The 20,074-nt window shown below is 28.4% G+C and overlaps 3 protein-coding genes and 1 pseudogene across 4 annotated transcripts; all 4 read left to right on the forward strand.

The window, feature by feature from the left end:
- LOC111275365 (U3 snoRNP-associated protein-like EMB2271) lies at positions 1–2,079 on the forward strand. 2 transcript variants are annotated; one of them, XM_089755443.1, is made up of 3 exons: positions 1–562; positions 1,124–1,348; positions 1,648–2,079. In XM_089755443.1, exon 1 carries the CDS (start codon positions 150–152, stop codon positions 489–491), a length of 342 nt encoding a protein of 113 aa, XP_089611569.1. In that variant the 5' UTR covers positions 1–149; the 3' UTR covers positions 492–562; positions 1,124–1,348; positions 1,648–2,079. The 2 variants fall into 2 exon arrangements, with proteins under 2 accessions (XP_089611569.1, XP_089611570.1); XM_089755444.1 differs by lacking the exon at positions 1,124–1,348 and having other exon boundaries at positions 1,648–1,786.
- Positions 593–1,306, forward strand: LOC111274323 (U3 snoRNP-associated protein-like YAO). Its single transcript, XM_089755172.1, has 2 exons — positions 593–1,003; positions 1,124–1,306. The coding sequence occupies exons 1-2, from the start codon at positions 593–595 to the stop codon at positions 1,304–1,306; spliced, it is 594 nt and encodes a 197-aa protein (XP_089611298.1).
- Positions 2,080–5,598: 3,519 nt separating the features above from the next.
- On the forward strand, positions 5,599–9,160 carry LOC111275364 (uncharacterized). The gene is made up of 3 exons (XM_022860708.2): positions 5,599–5,777; positions 6,725–6,828; positions 8,849–9,160. The coding sequence occupies exons 1-3, from the start codon at positions 5,739–5,741 to the stop codon at positions 8,979–8,981; spliced, it is 276 nt and encodes a 91-aa protein (XP_022716443.2). The 5' UTR covers positions 5,599–5,738; the 3' UTR covers positions 8,982–9,160.
- An 8,743-nt stretch (positions 9,161–17,903) lies between these two features.
- LOC149511400 (glycosyltransferase BC10-like) lies at positions 17,904–20,074 on the forward strand (annotated as a pseudogene).

Consider the following 20,074-nt stretch of genomic DNA (forward strand, 5'->3'; position numbering starts at 1 on the left):
TATAACATTTAGGTTTTGTTTGGAAGTGTTGTAAAAGTCCTTCCACAGTACTAAGTCTGCAACGACCCATATTTTAGATGACACGATCCGTCTTCCTCACCTGACAAAAAAGGAAAATCCTTTGTTTCTTCCTCTCTGATTGTTGAACCATGAAGAGCAGGAATGAAAAGAAGAGAGGGTCATCAGTCCCAAAAGGAGGCCACATGGGCAAGAAATTTTCGATCAACAATGACCCGTTTTTCGAAACGGAGACCAAGAAGCGGCGAAAAATGGAGTACAAGGACGATGACATTGAGTCAGGGGACTCTGAAGAGATGGCTGAGATTCTGGGTGGTTCTGACCCAAGCGGGGGAGAGGAGAAGCATGAAGATGAGGATGAGGAGACCCCTGGTGAGATTCGAAAATGGGTGGCGACAGAGCTTTTGGATAAGATGCGGGCAATAGCAAGGAAGGAGAAAGAAGATGAGGAAGAGGAGGAGCCGAGGGATTAGCTTGTGGTCAAGATTTTGTAGCAGGAGCAGCTTGAGGAGAGTGGCAGGGTCATGAGAGTCATTGCATCCAGGTAAAAGAATCATTGTTTTTACTCATAAGAATGTTTTTGTACCATTCCGGTGTTGGAAACATTCCCTTTGATATTGAGAGATTCCGGCGCCAAGTCAGGCTTAAAAAACCAGAAACTGCTGATAGATTTAAAGCATTAGTGAAGCATCGGCTATCTGTTACTGCTTTAGCTCTCTCTGATGATGACTTGAAAGGCTTTTCAGCATCCAAAGATGGTACTGTTTTACAGTGGGATGTAGAAAGTGGGAAAACTGAAAAATTCCAATGGCCTAGTGAAAATATTCTTAAAAATCAAGGGTGGAAGGACCTGCGAGGTCGACTTAAAAAGCATAGTAAAAGTGTTTTAGCATTGGCTGTTTGTTCTGATGGCCGGTATTTGGCAAGTGGTGGCTTAGACCGCCATGTTCATTTGTGGGACATTCGTACAAGGGGGCATTTACAAGCATTTCTTTGGTCTCCTCGTAGTCTATTTGACAACTTAACCTATTCCAAATTTTCAATTTCATGAATAATAAAGTATATACAGTTTTTCTCAATTTGGCATTTAATTTGTGCTCAACAGGCATTTCCGGGTCATCAAACATATTTGTCATGTTTAAGTTTTAGGCAAGGGACCACAGATCTTTTTTCTGGATCATTTGATTGGACAGTCAAGTATTGGAACATGGAGGACAGAGCTTACATTGACACAATATGTGGTCATAAAAGTGAAGTATTGACACTTGATTGCCTAAGAAAAGAATGAGTTTGGATTGTTGGATGTGATCGGTGTATGATGTCGTTCAAGGTAAACATGATGTAGAAGTTTTAGTTCATCATCTAAATAGACAATACTGGATAAAAAGTAAAACATGTGATGCGGAGTCATTTTTAAAGAGTAAATCATGCTTGCATTTCCATTACAATCAAAATTGGTGGATATCTTTTAATTTGCACATCCTGCTGCCCCTCCATCCCCTATGTTCTAAGCAATGTGTTATACTACTAGTAGCATTTTTGGCATTTAAATGTAAGCTAGATGGTTACCAGGATATTGCTTTTCTTCTCCGTAACTGATAGTCATCCGCTCTGCACCATGCTAAATAGGTTCTCGACCAGTCACGATTGGTATTTTGTTCTCCACCATCATCTTTGGAATGCTGCTGCTTTATTAACAATGATAAATTCTTATCTGGCTCCGGCGATGGAAGCATTCAACTTTGGAGCGTATTAAGAAAGAAACCTGCATACATTGTGAATAATGCTCATGCTCTGCTACCTGCCAGCCAGAACGTTGAACAAAAAGGCAACGAAAAAATCCCTGATTTCCATTTAGGTAAATCACTAATATTTCAATTAACCATGCTTTTCCCTCTTCTGATATTAGAAGCAGGAGGATTGGCCACTGGGAATTTCAGTGGCATTCTTTTAAATCCTTGCTTATTTGTGCATAAAATATATTTGTGTTAGCTTTTAATCTGACAATAGTTAATGTTGAATTGATTATTTATAGTAATACGATTGATTAAATTTTTCTAACCCTGATTTTTTTTTTTGTATTAATTGTCATTGATACTGTCAATTGATTTCTTAAAGTGGCTTTACTTAACGCACACAAGTTATATATTATTTCTTGCAATCCGATGCCCAATAAAACCAAGAGGTGTCCATGAGTTGGCTGCTGGGAATATCGGTGATAATCTTTATCGTTCACGCTTTCTTTTAATCTGACCAGGGATGTTGTGGACATACTCATATTATGATAATATGATTGATTAAAATTTTTCAATTCTAATTTTTTTGTGTGTGATTGGCAGTGATTCTGTCCATTGGTTTTGTATGACACTCTTGCTGATTTTTTTTTTGCAATCTGATCTGTGGTAATATTGAGATAGTGTGCATTGGCTGGCCAGGCCTAAATTTTCAAAGCTAAGCCCAAAACCAGCCTGCCCATACACTTACTTCATTACTTTTAAATGATTTTTAATTTTTTTTTGTATATATTAGAATTAGATTTAAATAAAATATATGATTTTTTTTTTTTTATAAACTCCTTAAGTGGGCTGGATAGCACAGCCCTTGGACACCTCTTCTGTTAAGTTTTTGTTCCTTCAAGGTGCCTTCAGTTACGATCAGTTACGAGCCGTTGCAAATTCAATAATTTTTAGAATTCTATTCTTTATTTTTCAAAATAAATAAATAAATATTTTAGATTTTTTTAAAAATTCTATTCTTTATTTTTCAAAAAATTTTAGGTTTTTACATTTTCGATTTTTTAAGTTTTTGTGAATTTTTTTGAATTTTAATAAATTTTTATTTTTATTAAAAATTCCATTTTATTGAATTTTCAAAAATTTTATTTTTTATTAAAATTTTGAGATTTTTTAAAATTTTTAAGTTTTCATTTTTTAATTTTTAAGTTTTCATTTTTTATAATTTATAACATTTTTTAAAAAATTTTAAAATTTTTTAGAAAATTTTTTTATTTTCTTTTAATACTAACATGAAAATTGATGATGTGGCGTGATTGAATTTTTTTATATTTTTCAGTATCTTGTTAGATATTCATATCATATCAATAAATTAATTAATATTGTTAGTTCAAGTACTAACGTAAATAAATGAATGAAAGTTTCAGTATTAAATTGATAATTTTATTTTTTTTATATACCAAAACTGACAACAAATTATAATATAGGAGTTATTTTTACGTGTAACCCTTCCACTAAATATGACAAAGTTTTCAATTTATTTTTATTCCAAAAGAGCATTATTATAATCTTGGCTAAAGGACAAAGATGTTCTTAAATTATAATTCAATTATCATTTAATCTTTAATATTTTATAGCAATTAATCAAGTTTTGAATATTTTATTTTAACTCAATTTAACCCGTAATTCAATAGTTATATAAATTTTTAATATTTTATTATAATTAATTAAGTTTTTAATCTTTTATGTTGACTCAATTAAACTTTTAAAAAGACATAATATTATCATGCGATAAATTTTAATCGATTAACCTTCGAATTATATTTAATTAAACTTGTAAATAGATCTTAGAGAAAATAAGAATAAAAATAGATTTTTTTTTTTAAATTTTCACGTATTAATATCGCTGTCATGTAGTAAACTTTAATTGATTTAATTAATGTCATATTGAATTTTATTTTAGTTTAAAAGAAACAATGTTAATTTTTTTAATTAAATAAGAGTTTAATTGAAAGTAAATAAATATTAGAGGGATTGATTGATTGAAATAAAAAAAATGTCTTGGATATTTTTTAATTATAATATATATATATATATATATTACTTTTAAGCATGCATATTGAGTATGTAAAAATTTGAAAAAAAAAAATAGAATAAAAGGATTTGTTCATACCAACATATTGAACAAATGCAATTAACCAATTTGACGCCTTAATTGCAATCATTCTATATATATTTTTTTAATATGAAATGCCAAAAGGCTCCAATAATTCTTTTCCCATTTATTTGTCATTTTCCATGAATTTCTATCTTTGTTTTTCGTAATTTGTTTGATCAATAGCTTTTTTTTTTTAATCAATCCTTCTTCTTTTTACTTCTATTACTGCAATTAAAAGAAAAATAAAGGTATTCATGTTGAATTTTGTCAAATCCATTATGAAAATAAATGAACACAGTGAGTAGTTCAAATATTGAATACAATTTTCTAAAAGGATTTAGATTTTAATTTTTTGAATTTGATTACTATTTTTTTTTATAATAAATATTGTTATTTTATTTTAACCTTTTTTTACTTAAATAATTTATAAAAATGATAATAAATGTAATATTATTTAACACATAAACCTAAAAATCAATTAAATGTAAAAGGATCTTACCATTATTAATTATTTTAATATTAAATGTAATAAAAATTAATAAAAATGCATTTGACTTAATTTTATGGGCTATTGGCCTTTAATTTTGTTATGAAATTGATTAAAGGTTCAAATCCTGTTATTTATAAACCAATTTTGAATAATAAATAATAAACAATAAACTAAATATAAATTTGTTTAATTATCTATTTTAATTTGATTTTGATTTAATTAACAGTTTAATCCGATTTTTAACCGATTTAATAAAAATCTGGTTTAATATATGTTATCGGATCCAACATCCTATCAGTTTTTGATTGAATGGATTTCATCGACTGATGGAGTGCAATTTTTTTTTATTCTTCACTAAAAATATTAGTATAAATAATTAAATAAAATCTTTTTATTCAAAATGTGCAAATATGGATCCTAATTTAGATGATAAGAATTTGAATTGAATTGAATTGAATTGAATTTTTTAAATATTATACAAAATTATGAATAATTAAAATTTGATTTGAATTTAAATCTAATTTTTTTATAATTCAAATTAAGTCGAACAAAAATTTGTTATTTAGGATGGATTGATTCGTTTCAACAATTTTTTAAATTTAAAATTTAAAATTTTTTATATATTACTTTAATATAATTTTTAATGTATTTAAAAAAATTCGATATAACATAATTATTTTTATGTTATAAAAATTTTTAAAATATATTAAAATTAATAAAAATATATAATTTGATTTGTTTTAATTTTTTTATGAGTTTTCACTTTTTGATTTAAGATTTAATTTAAAATTAATATATATTTAATATTTTAATTTAAATTAAATCGAATAAGAAAATTTAATTCAAATTAAATCAAATAATATGATTTTAAAATAAATTTTAATTTTTTTTTCATCTCCATGCGGAACAATATTCATAATATTTTTTTATATTTCAGATTTTAAAGTGGAAAAGAAAAAGAAATAAAAAACAAAAAAAAAAAAAACAATTTAAGTGAGGAATAAATAATACATATATTTATTTTATTTTATTTTTAGTTTCTCCAAACAATCCCGCGATTACGGGTTGCTTGTTGGTATCCTTCTCTCCACCATACGCAAATCCATCTGCTCGATCCAGTCCCACAAAAATCCACCCTTTTTTTTTTTCTTGAGTTTTCCTTTCGAATCCGTACGGTTCAGATTGCTAGGGTTTCCGCTGCGGCGGATATTTTTGTTTTCTTTGTTTAAATTCGCCGACTCCTAGGGTTTTTTTCTTTCTTTTTTTTTTTTTTTTTTTATCTGGATCAGATCTGGGTTCTTTTTTTTGGAAGCGATTTCGTTGTTAAAATTTCGCAAAGATGTTTTGGCGTATGGCCGGATTGTCCACTGCGTCTCCTGTGAGTTTCGCCTACTCATTTTGTTGTTTTTGATCTATACCATGCATATGTGTATGCCATTTCTTGTGAATTTGATTGAATTCTGGGGTTTCATGCTTGTGAAATTTCTGTTTTGCTGCTCATAAAATGCAACAAACATAAATAAGGGCATGAAATATTGTGTTTCAATGTCTGGAAATGGTTGAAAGCCTTTGGTATTGGATATTCCTCTTTTTTTGAACAATGGTACAATATAGAGTATGGGTCGTTTTCTCTGGAGTTTTTCAACTTGGTCGAGAGTTCCATTGAAATCAAGTATATAAATCCGGTGGCATTTGCTACGGGATAAAATGAGTACCTTTGTTTTCTTTTGAATCAATGGGCGGTTTTTCAAATGTGAATTTCAGTGTTTGTACTGTGGCATCAATGTTTAAAGCATTGCAACTGCCTTTATTGAGGAAGACGTTGTAGGAGAGGATTTGAGGGAAATATTTTGTTTTTGTTTGTTATACATTAGTACATTTTAGATGGGCAAGGAGGCAGAAATAATTGGATCCTATATTTTTTTTCCTCTCAAGTAGGTGAGATTCTGGAGGAAAATCTTCTTAAGCTTGCATTATCTTGTTACTTAAAGCAAAAAAGAATTAGTTGAAATTTTTAGGACTTTGGCCCATCTGCTATGCTTTCTCTAGAAGCTTAAGATGACATTCCTGTAATAACCGTTTATCTTTTAAGTTAAACCCTTATTCTATTCCTTAATAATTTTGTCTTACCCTTATTCTATTCCCCAATAAGCCCCATTGTGGAAGGAAGTGATAATCAAGGCTCAAGGACCAAGTCCATGCTTGTTAGTTTACAGTCAACATGTATCTGTACTATTTTCTGTCTGTGTATTCTTTGGAAAGTATGGCTTTTGTTCTTCATTTTTGTTTTCTTTTGACAATTTTCGTTTTTATGATTAAATGCTGGTTGAGCCAATTTTAGATAAGGAAAATTTTACACCGGAGGAGCTTCTTGATGAGGATGAAATTATTCAGGAATGCAAAGCCCTTAATGGGCGGCTTATAAACTTGTACAGTTTCTAGTCTCTACAAATGCTTGCATTCTTTGTTCTTTCATTTCATAGCACATTAAATTGTTCTATACCATCATGTTTCTATTAGACAAAATATGGGCTCTAATGTGATTATATAGTGTTTTTTTACTCTAATCACCATGCAGGATTTTGTTATTAGTGAGACTATGTGTTAATGTTTGATCATAGGTCATGGCTTTAAATGTCAAAGCCTTAGGCAAAGGCTTCTAAAACCCTCATAAAATTTTCATTTTACAGTGTAGTTGAACAATCTAAAGAGGGGCAATAGATGATTATGAAACGATTAATAGTCATATGTATGGCATGGTATATATAAATTCATTCACCTTTTATGTATTTTGGGATCATTATTGATGCTTGTCATTAAAAATGAATGTGAATTCATTAAATCTATGGATACCTATGCCTACGTGGTTAATGAGAGCCAATAGATTATAGCTTCTAATTAACATAAAAGGAGTTCAAAATAGGAGGCAAAGAACAAATTTAGAAGCATGGCGAAGTATAATGTAAAATGCTGTTAATTATGTAGAAAGCCAAGAAAGCTACATTGGAAAAAAATCAGTTCAAGATTGATGAAGATCTTTTGCTAAATTATACAAAACTTTCAGTGTTGATACTCAGTTTAGTCCTTTGTTTATATGAAGTTGTTCTGGTTCACTTTGGAAAAAACATTTTCTTAATCAATACTTATATTATGTAAGAATTACTTTAGATTTCTTAACTAATGCTTTGCCTATTAATAACTGGAGCACAAAATGTAATGTAACTAATATATGTACCATAGCCTCTGGCAGTATTGCTACCCAAGTAACCATCTATCTGGAATAAATGCTTTGAATAGATTGTGTAGTTTGGAGGGTTGTGTTTTGTTGTTTGCTTGCTAGTGTACCAAAGGTGTTGATAGATAGATCTGGCTTTTTGCCTTCGGTTTTTTTAGAAGATGAACTAAACAAATTAACTGCAGTCACTTCACTCCAACACTCATCGCATGAGGCATGGATTTAAAACAATTTACTCTGTCAATTAAACATGTTCCACCTAGTAGGCTATATTGTATACTAAGGTGCAAAAGCTCAATAAGCAAAACATAATGGCTGAGAGAGGACACTTTTGGGCCTTTCTACTGTAATGGGAGGTTCATTAATGCCATGAAGGTTGATAACACTAGTTAATGCCGTGAAGTCTCATGTGATTTCATATTTTTCACTTTTCTTTTCGAATACCAGTGGGATTGCATACTTCATATGGTTGCATCCTTATTTTACCTAACCCCTCTCTCCTCATTCCGGTTGCTTACCAAAATCCTTTCCATGATACGGGTGGGATTTGTTAATTCCCTGGCTTTTGCAGAATCTGGACAGTTTCTAGTTGCTGAGTTGGGCAGGTGAAATATTTGTCCTTAACATGATCTTGACTAATCTATTAATGTTTTGTTTTTCTGTATTTGGCATGAGGGGTGTTAGTATTAACTTGAATTTCATCTATGAAGTGCATTAAAAACAAAACATGATTCTATAATTGCATCCTGATATGCTAAAGGTGGATCCTAATATAGAAATTATCTTTTCTATTTATCTGTTCAATTTCCAAGTGTTTGGCTTCATTTTATATTGACTAGTTAATTTTCTGTCAAATAAACATAAAAAAAAAAATACAAAGTCATTGTTTAAAAGTCAATTTATGCGAAACAAACAAAGCCTAAGAGTCATCGTGAGCTCTTCTCAAAAAAAAAAAAAAAATGTAGTGAGCTAGGGATCAGTTGAGTACAGTTCTTTGGAACAATTTTGTTTTGGCTTAAAAGGTGTGCTACTTCTGTGAGAGTATTTAAGCAGGGTTTGTGAGCTCTGATATTTATACTTGGATTTTGACCTTCATGTGTATGTTTCTAAGATCATATAGGAGTGTGTAATGGATTCATTTATTATGGTTGAAAACTGCAACAGTGTTGTGGGAATATTTAATAGCACATTTCCTTCTTTCGTCGTTTTGGTAGCGTGATTGTCAATCTTCTTGATGATTTAAATACCTTTGCTGCGGGAACCCCGACTCGGAACATGTGGATGCCTTCTTCTGACTGCCAAGAATGGAGTTGCAGCAATTCAGGCCTTGAAGTTCTTGTAAGATAGGACAAGGTTTTGCACCACGTCGGTTTTGACTACACCATCAACTGAGAAATTCAGGGTAAACATATAAGTGTACCTTTACAAGTGAGTTCTTGTTTTCTCTCTTGTTGCTCAAATTTGATAGTATATTATTTTATCAGTTATAGGTTATCTTGCAATTTATAAAAGGGTTCTTGTTAGAATTGCAAGAGAATCTCAATTATTAGCTAAATAGGCCACTGGTTAACAACATTACAGCTTGCATTTGCTGGAATGCCTCTTTTATTTTTCCATTCTTTCAGAGGCAGTGGTCTTTTAATGTTTACTTGCTTAGCATTTTCTTAATATTTATTCAACTTTAGATTTAAATTTTATTTATAAAAAAAATTATATTCGATTATTAGACCCTCTACACTCTAGTTTTACGTTGGAGCCTTGCACAATTTTATTTCAAAATAAATGGACCATTATAAGTGTAATAAAATGCCAAAATAATGTTGAATACTTGGGAATACAAATCATCAATCATAGCAGTAATTAAATATCAAAATATCATGATATATTATACAAATTATCAATTATTATATATAATATTTTCTTCTTTTCTTGTAGTGAATTCAATGCATATTGCAGAAAAATAAAATGTGTATGAATTTAGCAATATATGACCCAATTTGGGGTTGAAAAAGATTAATTTGAGAGTAAAACATAATGTTGCAGTTGAAAAAAATTTTCATACAAGAAAATTATATTTGAAAAGTATTATGAGTATTTGATGTGAAAAATTATAATCCAAGTTTTTTTTTTAGTGTAATGACCTGATTTTTTACATTTATAATGATTCGATTTAAAGTGATTAAACTCAAATTTGAGTTGATCAAACCAATTGCTACTTTTATTCATAACAGACTTAAGTGGCAATTCAACTTGATAGAGAAATTTTAGCATAATGATCAGTTACGAGCCGTTGCAAATTCAATAAATTTTAGAAGACAAGTTTAATTCATGAAGAACAAGACAATTAAATTGCACGGACAAGGAATTTGCTACCCATTATTCACAATTATGAACCCAGAAAAAAAAATGGTTGCACACTTGGAGGTTTACCCTAACAAACGAACTTTAACTGAATACATTAATTAGGTAAAAGTTATTTAAGATTTTCAATATTTTTTATTAAGTGACTTTTAAAAAATGAATTACTAAACTATCGGCAGACATTAAAATGATTTAAGAAATGGATTAGTAAATTCGATTTTTTTTATATCTATATTTTTAAGATCGGAGAGCATTAAAAGAATTGAGATTAATACCTTAAGCTTATAAAAAATCAACCACTTGTTTTATAAATGAAATGCCAAAGGGTCCCACGATTCTTTTCCCCTTTTGATATTTTGCATGAATTTTATCTTTTTTTTTTTCGTAATTTGTTTGATTAATAGTTTTTTTTAATCAATCCTTCCTCTTCTTACTTCTATTACTGCAATTAAAATAAATAGAGGTGATTCACGTTGAATTTTCTCAAAACTTAATGAATACAGTGAGTATATCAAATATTGAATACAAATTTTTAAAAGGTTTTAGATTTTAAGTTTTTGAATTTGATTACTATTTTTTATAATAAATATTGTTATTTGATTTTAACTCTTTTTTCTGTCTAAATTTCACTATTTATGTCTAAATTATAGCCAGATTGCAACAAGAAGTGTCTACTGACATAGATAGTCTTCAGCCTGCAGAAGCTTCTACTAACATAGATAGTCTTCATCTTTTTTTCTCACTGATTATAGTTGTTATTCTATTAGTAGATGTGTAAAAAAGCTTCAACGAATCGTAGGATGGTTGGCTGGTTAGATATTAATTTAGACATAAATAATCAAATTTACTGGCATAATCTATATTACAAACAACAAGCAGGTGAAAGTAACAAGTGTGAAAGGGGCCAGCCTGGCAGTGACTATCTATGTTATAAGATGAAGACTATCTATCTTTACACCCCATACCTTCACTCTCTGATTATAGTTGTTATTCTATTTACACATCAAATACAATCTAAAGTCCCAAATATATGCATTTTTTAAAGCAAAAACATATAAGAAATTGGGGAAAGAAGTCTGAAAAATGAAGCTACTTATTATTTAATAATTTCCAATTGCAATGGACGTTGCAGAGTATTCGTGTTGAAAGAATATTCAATTAACAAAATCAATCAGATGAGTGCTCTTTTTTTTTTTTTTTAATTATGAATTTTGCCAGAAACTTTTTTACTGATATGGAATGTTTATTTTATCTTTTTTCCTTTTATTAATATAGAAAATTATATAAAAATGACGTGGCTTAGGCTTCCTCTTTTAAGGAAATAAGTTTCACAAGACATTCCTGTGTAGAAAACGAGAAAACATACTCAATTATTCTCCTTTTATGATTTATCCTTTTTTAATGTTTTTTTTTTTTCTCATGTAAAAAAGAAAATTTTTTATGGAATTAGCTAATTAAGATTTCAAAAAATGAAACTCAAATTATGATAATATTAATTCTGTAATTTATTTTGTAATAGGGTTTTAATTTTTTACAAAATTAATTATAAGAACAATGATATTATTTCACATATTTTTATTTTCTATTAATTTTAGTTGTGTTTTAGTATAATTAACAAAAAAAAAATTATTTTAATTTTTTTCACCTAAAATTTTAGATTTGATTTAATAAAATAGGCCTGAGAACTTTGGGCTGATGTGAGCTTGATAAATGACATGCCGAATTTAGTATGAAACTTAAACTAGTGTGACCGGTTACAAAAATGCTCTTTTTTTATAATTAAAATATCGTTTTCATGGAATTTTTTCCCATTACAGTACAGAGAAAATAGGGGTGTTTTGGATAGTTTAAAGAAAAGTTTATTGGGTATTTGTTTTGGAATTTTTTTTCTAAGTTGCCCTGTTTATGTGTTATTAGATTTTAAGTCCACACTTGGCAGCGAGATGAAATAAAATTGTGTATTAATTTAAATGTTGAATTATATATATTAGAAAGAGAATTCAGTAGTTATTTGTACTATGGGTATTCACATTATTTGATCACTAACAATCATAGAAAGAATCTTTATAAACCAATTATTTGATCAACGCCTCCCTAAAATGATAAAGAACTGGAAAGTAAAAAAACCAAACTTATTTTTAAGAATGAAAAGATTACAAAATAAAAAAAGAACAAAATGTGCTTCCCTCTAAAAACCAGAAGTCAAACCTCTTTCAATAACATTATTGCAAACTTCCATAATTATTGTTTAGGAAAATTATGTTACAGAAATCAACGACATTATTTAACCAGAAACATAGTATAATTACATGGTTTATAACCCATGAAACATATTTTAAAATAAAAGTTAAACTCATCTTTAAAATTTATCGGACCCGGGCTCAAACAGGCAATCTTTCATTCTGAGCAACGCTACCAAACACTTCATTAAGCATGGCTGAAGTAGATGAAAGCCTGCGATAAATCTGATTTGTCTTCTGATATGCGCCATATATTAGCTTCGCAATATAAAGATTCCAAATGAAAAAGATTACCCACCCCAGGGCCGGAGAAATTACGAAAACAAGCAAAACGGTCGCTAGGCTGCCGGAAAGGATGTTGATTTTGCTAATGATAACGTGGTTAAATGAGTTGTTGCCGGTGTGAAGCTTAGCTTCGATTGCCCAAGAGACAGCGTAAACAAGTGTGGCTGCTATGAAAATCGATATGAGAGCACTGTGGGTTTCAAATAATGGAGGTGCAATGTTCATGGAATGATGCATCAGTCCGATGACGGCGAGAAGCGTGGCAATCAGAAAGGTCAGTAACGCATGCCTATGATTAGTTGCTGTGCTGGCACTGTTCCTGCAATAAGGAGAAATGCATTATTTTGGTTCAACCAACTTATAAAAGAAGAAGAAGAAGAAGAATGAATGAATAGTTTTAACCTTAAAGCGGGATACATGTTTTCGTTTTTGTTTTTTGAGAGAGCTTAAACGGCAAAGACAAGTAGTATTGAAGAGATTAAACATATATAGCATTTATAGAACAACATTTCCATTGAATACCAACTTTATTCCAAAGCCGCATAAAGAATCTTATGGCAATACTGAAAATATGAGGTGTTTTATGGGTCAATGGACGTTAAAAGGAAGAGATGGAGAAAGATCGACAATTTCTTGGGTTCAAGAAAAGTCTGTGATCTTTGAGAGAATGGAGCTAAGCATTTTGCAGTTGAATAAGGAACCTTCGATCTGGCTTCTTGCATCGCTGACTGAATTAATTTTAAATTTCCAGATTGTGCCCTTTTCTCACTTTTTATGTTGGTTTGATTGACAAGATTTTACTTCTGTCTGTTGGGTTGAAGGCAATTGCTTGAACGGCTGCTCCTAAGATGACCGGCTAGAGCTCCTAAGATGACCGGCTAGAAGCTCTTTGATACTTGTTCTGCCACCTGTTGTCCCTGTTGCCCTGTTGTCTACGTTCTTGTCACTGAATATAGAACGAAATTGAGAAACATAAGAAATATTTTTTTTTCTCTTTTACAAAATATACTTATAAGAGAAACATAAGAAATTGAGAAGAGAATTAAAGGAATACCTTCACTCTTTGTTTACAGTCGTTATTCTACTTAAACATCAAATACAATACAAAGTCCCAAAATAATATTAAATATTAAACAATTATTTAAAAATTTGTTGTAAAAAAGGTTTTTAATGAAAAATCTTCAATTCCATTCACAAGATTTTATAATTAATTTCAAAACTAAAGGAATTTACTTTTTTGCTTTTGCTACTTATGTTTTGCTTACAGAAAAAAAAACCAAAAATACTATAAAATAATTAAATCATAAATTTTTAATTTCAAATAAATAAGTATTATTTTATTTTTATATAAAACAATTATGTTACAATTAGTGTTGCTTTTAGTCATTTTCTTTTATTTGTAAATTAAAAAAAAACAAATAAAAGAAATGAGCAATAAAATTAATAATTAAAAGTGAGCTTATGCAGTCTTTTTTTAAAATAAATAAATAAATAAAACCAACAAACAAACCTAAACAATTAAATTAATATTTTTTACTTTCAATTGTCAAAATATTTTAGAAGAGTCATTATTATACTAGACTGATTTTCTTTTTTCGCTTTAACATCCATAAATTATTAAAAAAATTTATAAGATTTATGCATACACTTTAAAACAAACAAAATATTTAAAGTTTTCATAAAAATTTCAAAAACAAAATAGTATTGATTTAATTTTTTAATATGTGGATACACGGATTATAAAAAATATAATAAAAATGTATGCATCTTATATATAAAAATAATAATAATAAATAATAAAAAATTTTGTGCATCGTTTAAAAAACTATTTCTTTACAAATGTAAAGATTTAAAAAATAGAGAAATAAAATTAACATTGAGAATATCGTAATGTATGTGATATTAGGCTTTTTTAAATTTAAAAATAATCAAATAATAAAATATTATTATCAAATCCCTAAAAAATAAAAATTATATTTTAAAATTTCCAATTTAAAAAGACTTATATTTAAATTATTAAGAAATCCACTTTATAATATTACTATATTTGAAAATTTTAGATTTAAAAAGATATATATTTGTATTATTAGAAAACCTATTTTAAAATATAATATATTACTATATTTGAAAATTTTAAATTAAAAAACATATATTTAGATTATTTAGAAATGCATTTTTTAAAAAATAATATATCTGAATTATATATTTTTTCTAGCGACTTAAAAATAATTGAATTGATTTTTCACTTAAATTTGAAAGTTTTGGATAATTAAATAATTTTTAAATATATATTTTTTTATAAATAGTTTAAAATTAAAAAAATTATTTTACATGTCAATGTAAAAAAAATTTTAAGAATTTTCTTATGTATTAAAAAAATTAACCATCCATCGAAGTGTCATGTAAGCAAACTTTATAAGATTTTTATGTACATTATAATATGATATTATATGTGATTTATAGCGATCATTCAACTTAAAATAAAAGTAAAGCATGCTTATGACCCCAAAAAAAAAAAAAAAAGGTAAAGCAACCTCATATGTAACTTATTCAGTAGTGGTGATAATGATTCAGATCATATTATATTTGATTCATTTTTTGGATAGTATATAAAATTATAAATTTTTATAATTTGATTTGAATTCGAATTAAAATTTTATATGATTTGATTCAAATCGAATTTTACTAGTTCGGTTTGGTTTGATTTATTGATTTTTAAAATTTAACTTTTTGGTTTTTATATATTATTGTAATATGATTTTAATATATCTAAATTGATTTAGGTATAAAATAATTATTTTTATTTTATAAAAAATTAAATGTATATAAATATATATAATTCGATTTTTTTTCACTTATCAATCTAAAATTCAATTAAAATCTAATTTATACATTTAATATCTGAATTTAATCCAAACCAAATTAAAAATTCAATCCAAACTGAACTGAATACGATAATTTCAAATCAATTTTAAATTTTCTCACCCTTACGATCGAACCCTTGGTAGAGGAAACTGTGTTCTACTATCTGAGTGGTGTATTCATATTATTATTTAAACTCAATTTGCTGTTAAAGAATTAGAATAACATTAACCAAGGCAGGTTAAAAATTTTTTTAAATATTTGATTATAATATATCATTATCTATAAATTTATTAATTTTATTAATGAACGAAAAAAGTGTTTAGAGAAAATTTTTCTTTCAAATTTTATTTGCTCTCCAAATTTTGAAAGTGTATAGAAAAAAATTTGAAGGTGATAAAAAATTTCTCTTAAAGTTTTGTTATTTTTAAAATTTTTGTAGGGTGTCTATGAACACCTTTGCGGGTAAATCCGTTAATGAATACAAGTAAATTTATTAAATTAGCTATATAATAATTATTGCAATAATCCAAAAACAAAATTTATAATATATGAAGTTCGTTTTTTTATATATAATTATATTTAAAAAATCTTTGCTATTATTCAATTCATCTTAAGTTGGATATTTTAAAAATATATTTTAAGTGATATTTCCACTAAATATGCCCCATGTTTTTAATTTATTTTAAGATTAGAGAGGGTTAAAAGAAATGAGACTAGAACCTTAGGTCTATCAAAAATCAACTACTTAATTGGATAAGTGAACTGTCCAAGGCTCTAAGCTAGAAATGAGAAAAAAAAAAAAGAAAATTGATTTGAAATTATAATATTCAATTTGGATTGAATTATCTTTTTTATTTGGTTTAATCTAAGTTTAAACATTAAATGTTTTAATTAAGTTCAATTTTTTTTTTTTTTTAGTTTTAGGGTTTAAAAAAGGTATCAATTCAAAATTGAAATAATAAACTGAACTAGGCCGAACTTTATCATCCCTGCCTAGTAAATTTGATTATTTATGTATAAATTAATACATAACCAACAAAAGCCCATTGCCTACAATTCTATTTGGGCAGAAATTAGATGGGTTAAGTAGTATATGGGTATGGAATTATATCCAACCCAAACATTAAAATAGGCCCCACAACTTTGGGCTGATGTGAGATTGATAAGACATGCCAAATTTAGTTTGAAACTTAAACTAGTGTGACTGGTTACATAAATTCTATTTTTTTATAATTAAAAAGTCATTTTACCATTACAGTACAGAGAAAATGGGGGTAGGTAGCTTAAAAAAAGTTATTAGGTACCTGTTTTGGATTTTTTTTTTCTAAGTTGCCCTATATATATATTTTTAGATTTTAAGTCCGCACTTCGTTATAGCTATATATTAATTATTGCATTAATTCAAAAACAAAATTTATAATATATGAAAATTGTTTTTTATTTATATTATTAAATTTTAAAAATTCTTTGTTATTATCCGGTAAGAGTTAGATATTTAAAAAATCTATTTTAAGTGATATTTTCATTGAGGGTTCAATATAAAAACAACTTCTATACTATTTTTTTTATCATTTTAAAATTTAAAAAAATAAAAATTTTCATTTAATACTTCAATTTTTATTTCATCATTTATTTTGATATTTTAATGGCTGAAATTAATACCGTCAATAAATCTATTAATAGTAAAATATTGAGATGTGTAAAAAAATTCAATTAATGTTATATCATCAATTATAATTTTAGTATGAAAATAAAATTTTTAAAAAATTCATAAATATTCTAAATTTTTTAACAAAATTTTTTAAAATATGAAATATTTTAAAAACTGAAATATTTTAAAAGTTAAAAAATTATGAAAAAAAATAAAAAAAAATCTCAAAATTTTAATAGAATCCAAAAAAAAAAAAAATTCTAAAAATTTTAAAAAGAACATTCTAATAAAAATAAAATTTTCTTAAAATTCAAAAAATTACGAAACTTAAAAAATTGAACAAAAATCTTAAATCTTTTGAAAAAATCTAATATATGGTTGGGTTTCATTGAAATTAATTTATGCTTTACTTGTTACTTATTCAAATTTCTACCTATTTTGATTAGCTTGTGTGAAAAACTTTCATTTAAATATTGCACCGTCTATTACTTTATCGAGAAAAAATATAATCCGTAACACTATACAAGCACCGGTGTGCTCCAAAGGTCCTTTCTTGTCAACAACAAATCCAGCAACAACTCATAATATAGAACAAAAAATCTGCTAGGAATGGATCAGTATAACTGTATCATAAAACTGTTTCAACCATCATTGTTACATTATTGGCAAGAAAAGCTGCTAGCAGAGTTGGAAGTTTTAAACCCTCAAAGAATGGGCTGCAAAACGTTACCTTAAAATTACAGCTCATCCATACACTTATTCAGTACTAATTACTTATATTTGCAAGTTTTATTGAACGGACACACACAAAGTATCACTTTAATTTGTGACTCATCTTCACAAAGAGTGTCCTCAAAGCCAAAATGAATGGAGATAAGTTGCAGAAGTGATACAAGCACAGAAGTCAGCAACAGCCCAAACATTATTGCAACTGGCATATGCTCCAAATGCTTCATAATATCCGCATCGGAAATGTACTTGATTCATAACAACTACTAATAACAAGTCTCATCGTGCCAATTCTGAAGTCATAGGCTGTTTCTCTTCATTTGATGTGTGAATGCTTAAATTTCTGATAAACAACATTTTCTGTTTCTTTCAAACTCAGGGAAATGGTTTTCTTTTTGTTTGTATAAAAGGAACATAATAGTTTATAGCAGGTTCTTAATATTGTGCCGGCTAACATTTTCATACGTCGCCATCAATTATTTTAGTATATTATTTCAGATTTTTCAATTTACTATAAATATATTTATAAATATACAAGCTAATACATGCAAATTCTAACAAACTAATAAAAATAATCGATATTATTTGATATTAAATTTGGTATGAAAAATTATCTTTAAATTTATCGAATTTGGATATAACCTATCCACCGTTAAAGTCAGTATGGAAAATGAAATTAACAACGTTGGTTCAAACCTAGAATTGATGAAAATATCCTCTGGACTCTGTGCCTTCCTCTCACAAGCTGGCTCCTAATGTAGTTTACCTGGCAGAAATGGCTCAAAATTGTCAGACAACAATAAGGGTCTGTCTGGGAGATTCAGTTGTTGTGGTTAGTAGTTATACGAAAGAGGTAAGTCGTTTCGGACAAATGGAATTATGATGCTTTTTGGATAGTTGTTGAGCTGTGATCAATGGTGACAATGCCATGCATAATAAAGATCGAATGCGGCATAAGAATTATTTAGCTATTCACGAATTCTAAAGGTGTTTGTATTCTGGATGACAAGTATTACATGTACCATTCCTATTTTTTCAAATTAAAAAACTTTACTTCCATTTTGTTATTAGATGCACCTGAACCTGTTTGTTCACTTTGATATTAGTTTTTCTTCTTATAAATATATTCCTTCAAAGCTATATTAGATTTCGGATTCTGAAGTCCACTGTGGAATCTGATGTAAACATTTTGTGATCTGCACAAGCAATGAGTCTGTCACTGTTCCATCCCTTTTCATCAGAGTGGTAGATCTTAGGATAGTCCGAACAACCTTGTGTTTGTTCTCTTCTTTGGTCCTCCTGAATTTATTTGATTGCCTCTGTTAGTATCATATTCTTTGTTTTTTTTGTACAATTGTTTGTGCCATAATCTTACTAAGAAGTCCTGTTTTTGGTTCAGCTACTAGTTTAACGAGAGAGAGGGAGAGGAAGGTGGGAAAATCTGTTTATGTGTTAGAACAAATCAATGGCAAAAAAATTGGTTTAAATATTCTCTTGGGACAGGTAAAATCAACATTGAAAGTGAATTTTATTTCTCAGTTACATGCCCCAATCTTAATTACACATCTTTCTTTCTGATCACTGTATATTTTATTTATTTATTTAATGTATTGTTTTTCTTCTGTTTAGCATGTGGAATGGGGAACTGTTTTACTAGCTGACGCAGAGAGGCGTCTTCTAGCCAATGCACTGCTTGACTTCTCAAATGAGCGATTTGTTCTTCTTTCTGAGAGCTGCATCCCAGTCTATAACTTCCCAACTGTCTACAAGTATCTCATTGGTTATAACCTCAGTTTTGTGGAGTCATATGATGATCCCTCCTGCTATGGTCGTGGTCGTTACAACCGCAAGATGCTTTCTGACATTAAGCTCTATCAATGGCGAAAAGGATCCCAATGGTTCAAGATGCACCGTTCAATTGCCATTTACGTGATCTCAGACACCAAGTACTACACCATTTTCAGGAAGTATTGTCAGCCTGCTTGCTATCCAGATGAACATTACATTCCAACTTTCCTGAACATGATCCATGGATCATTGAACGCTAACAGGAGTGTGACTTGGGTTGACTAGTCAATGGGGGGACCTCATCCAGCAATGCATGGGGGAGAAAATATCACAGAAGGTTTTATACAAGCGATAAGGAATAACAGGACACTTTGTTCATATAATTAGGAGCAAACAACTATGTGTTATCTCTTTGCCCGGAAGTTTGCTCCCGGTGCATTGGAGCCTTTGCTCAACCTCAGCTTGACTGTGATGGAGTTTTGAGATATTAATTGGGCAATGATTGAGATTTTTTTTTCCCA

This window comes from Durio zibethinus, chromosome 26 (genome assembly GCF_047325235.1).
Source record: "Durio zibethinus cultivar Kanyao isolate XHJ-2024 chromosome 26, ASM4732523v1, whole genome shotgun sequence".
In the NCBI taxonomy this organism is placed as follows: Eukaryota; Viridiplantae; Streptophyta; class Magnoliopsida; order Malvales; family Malvaceae; genus Durio; species Durio zibethinus.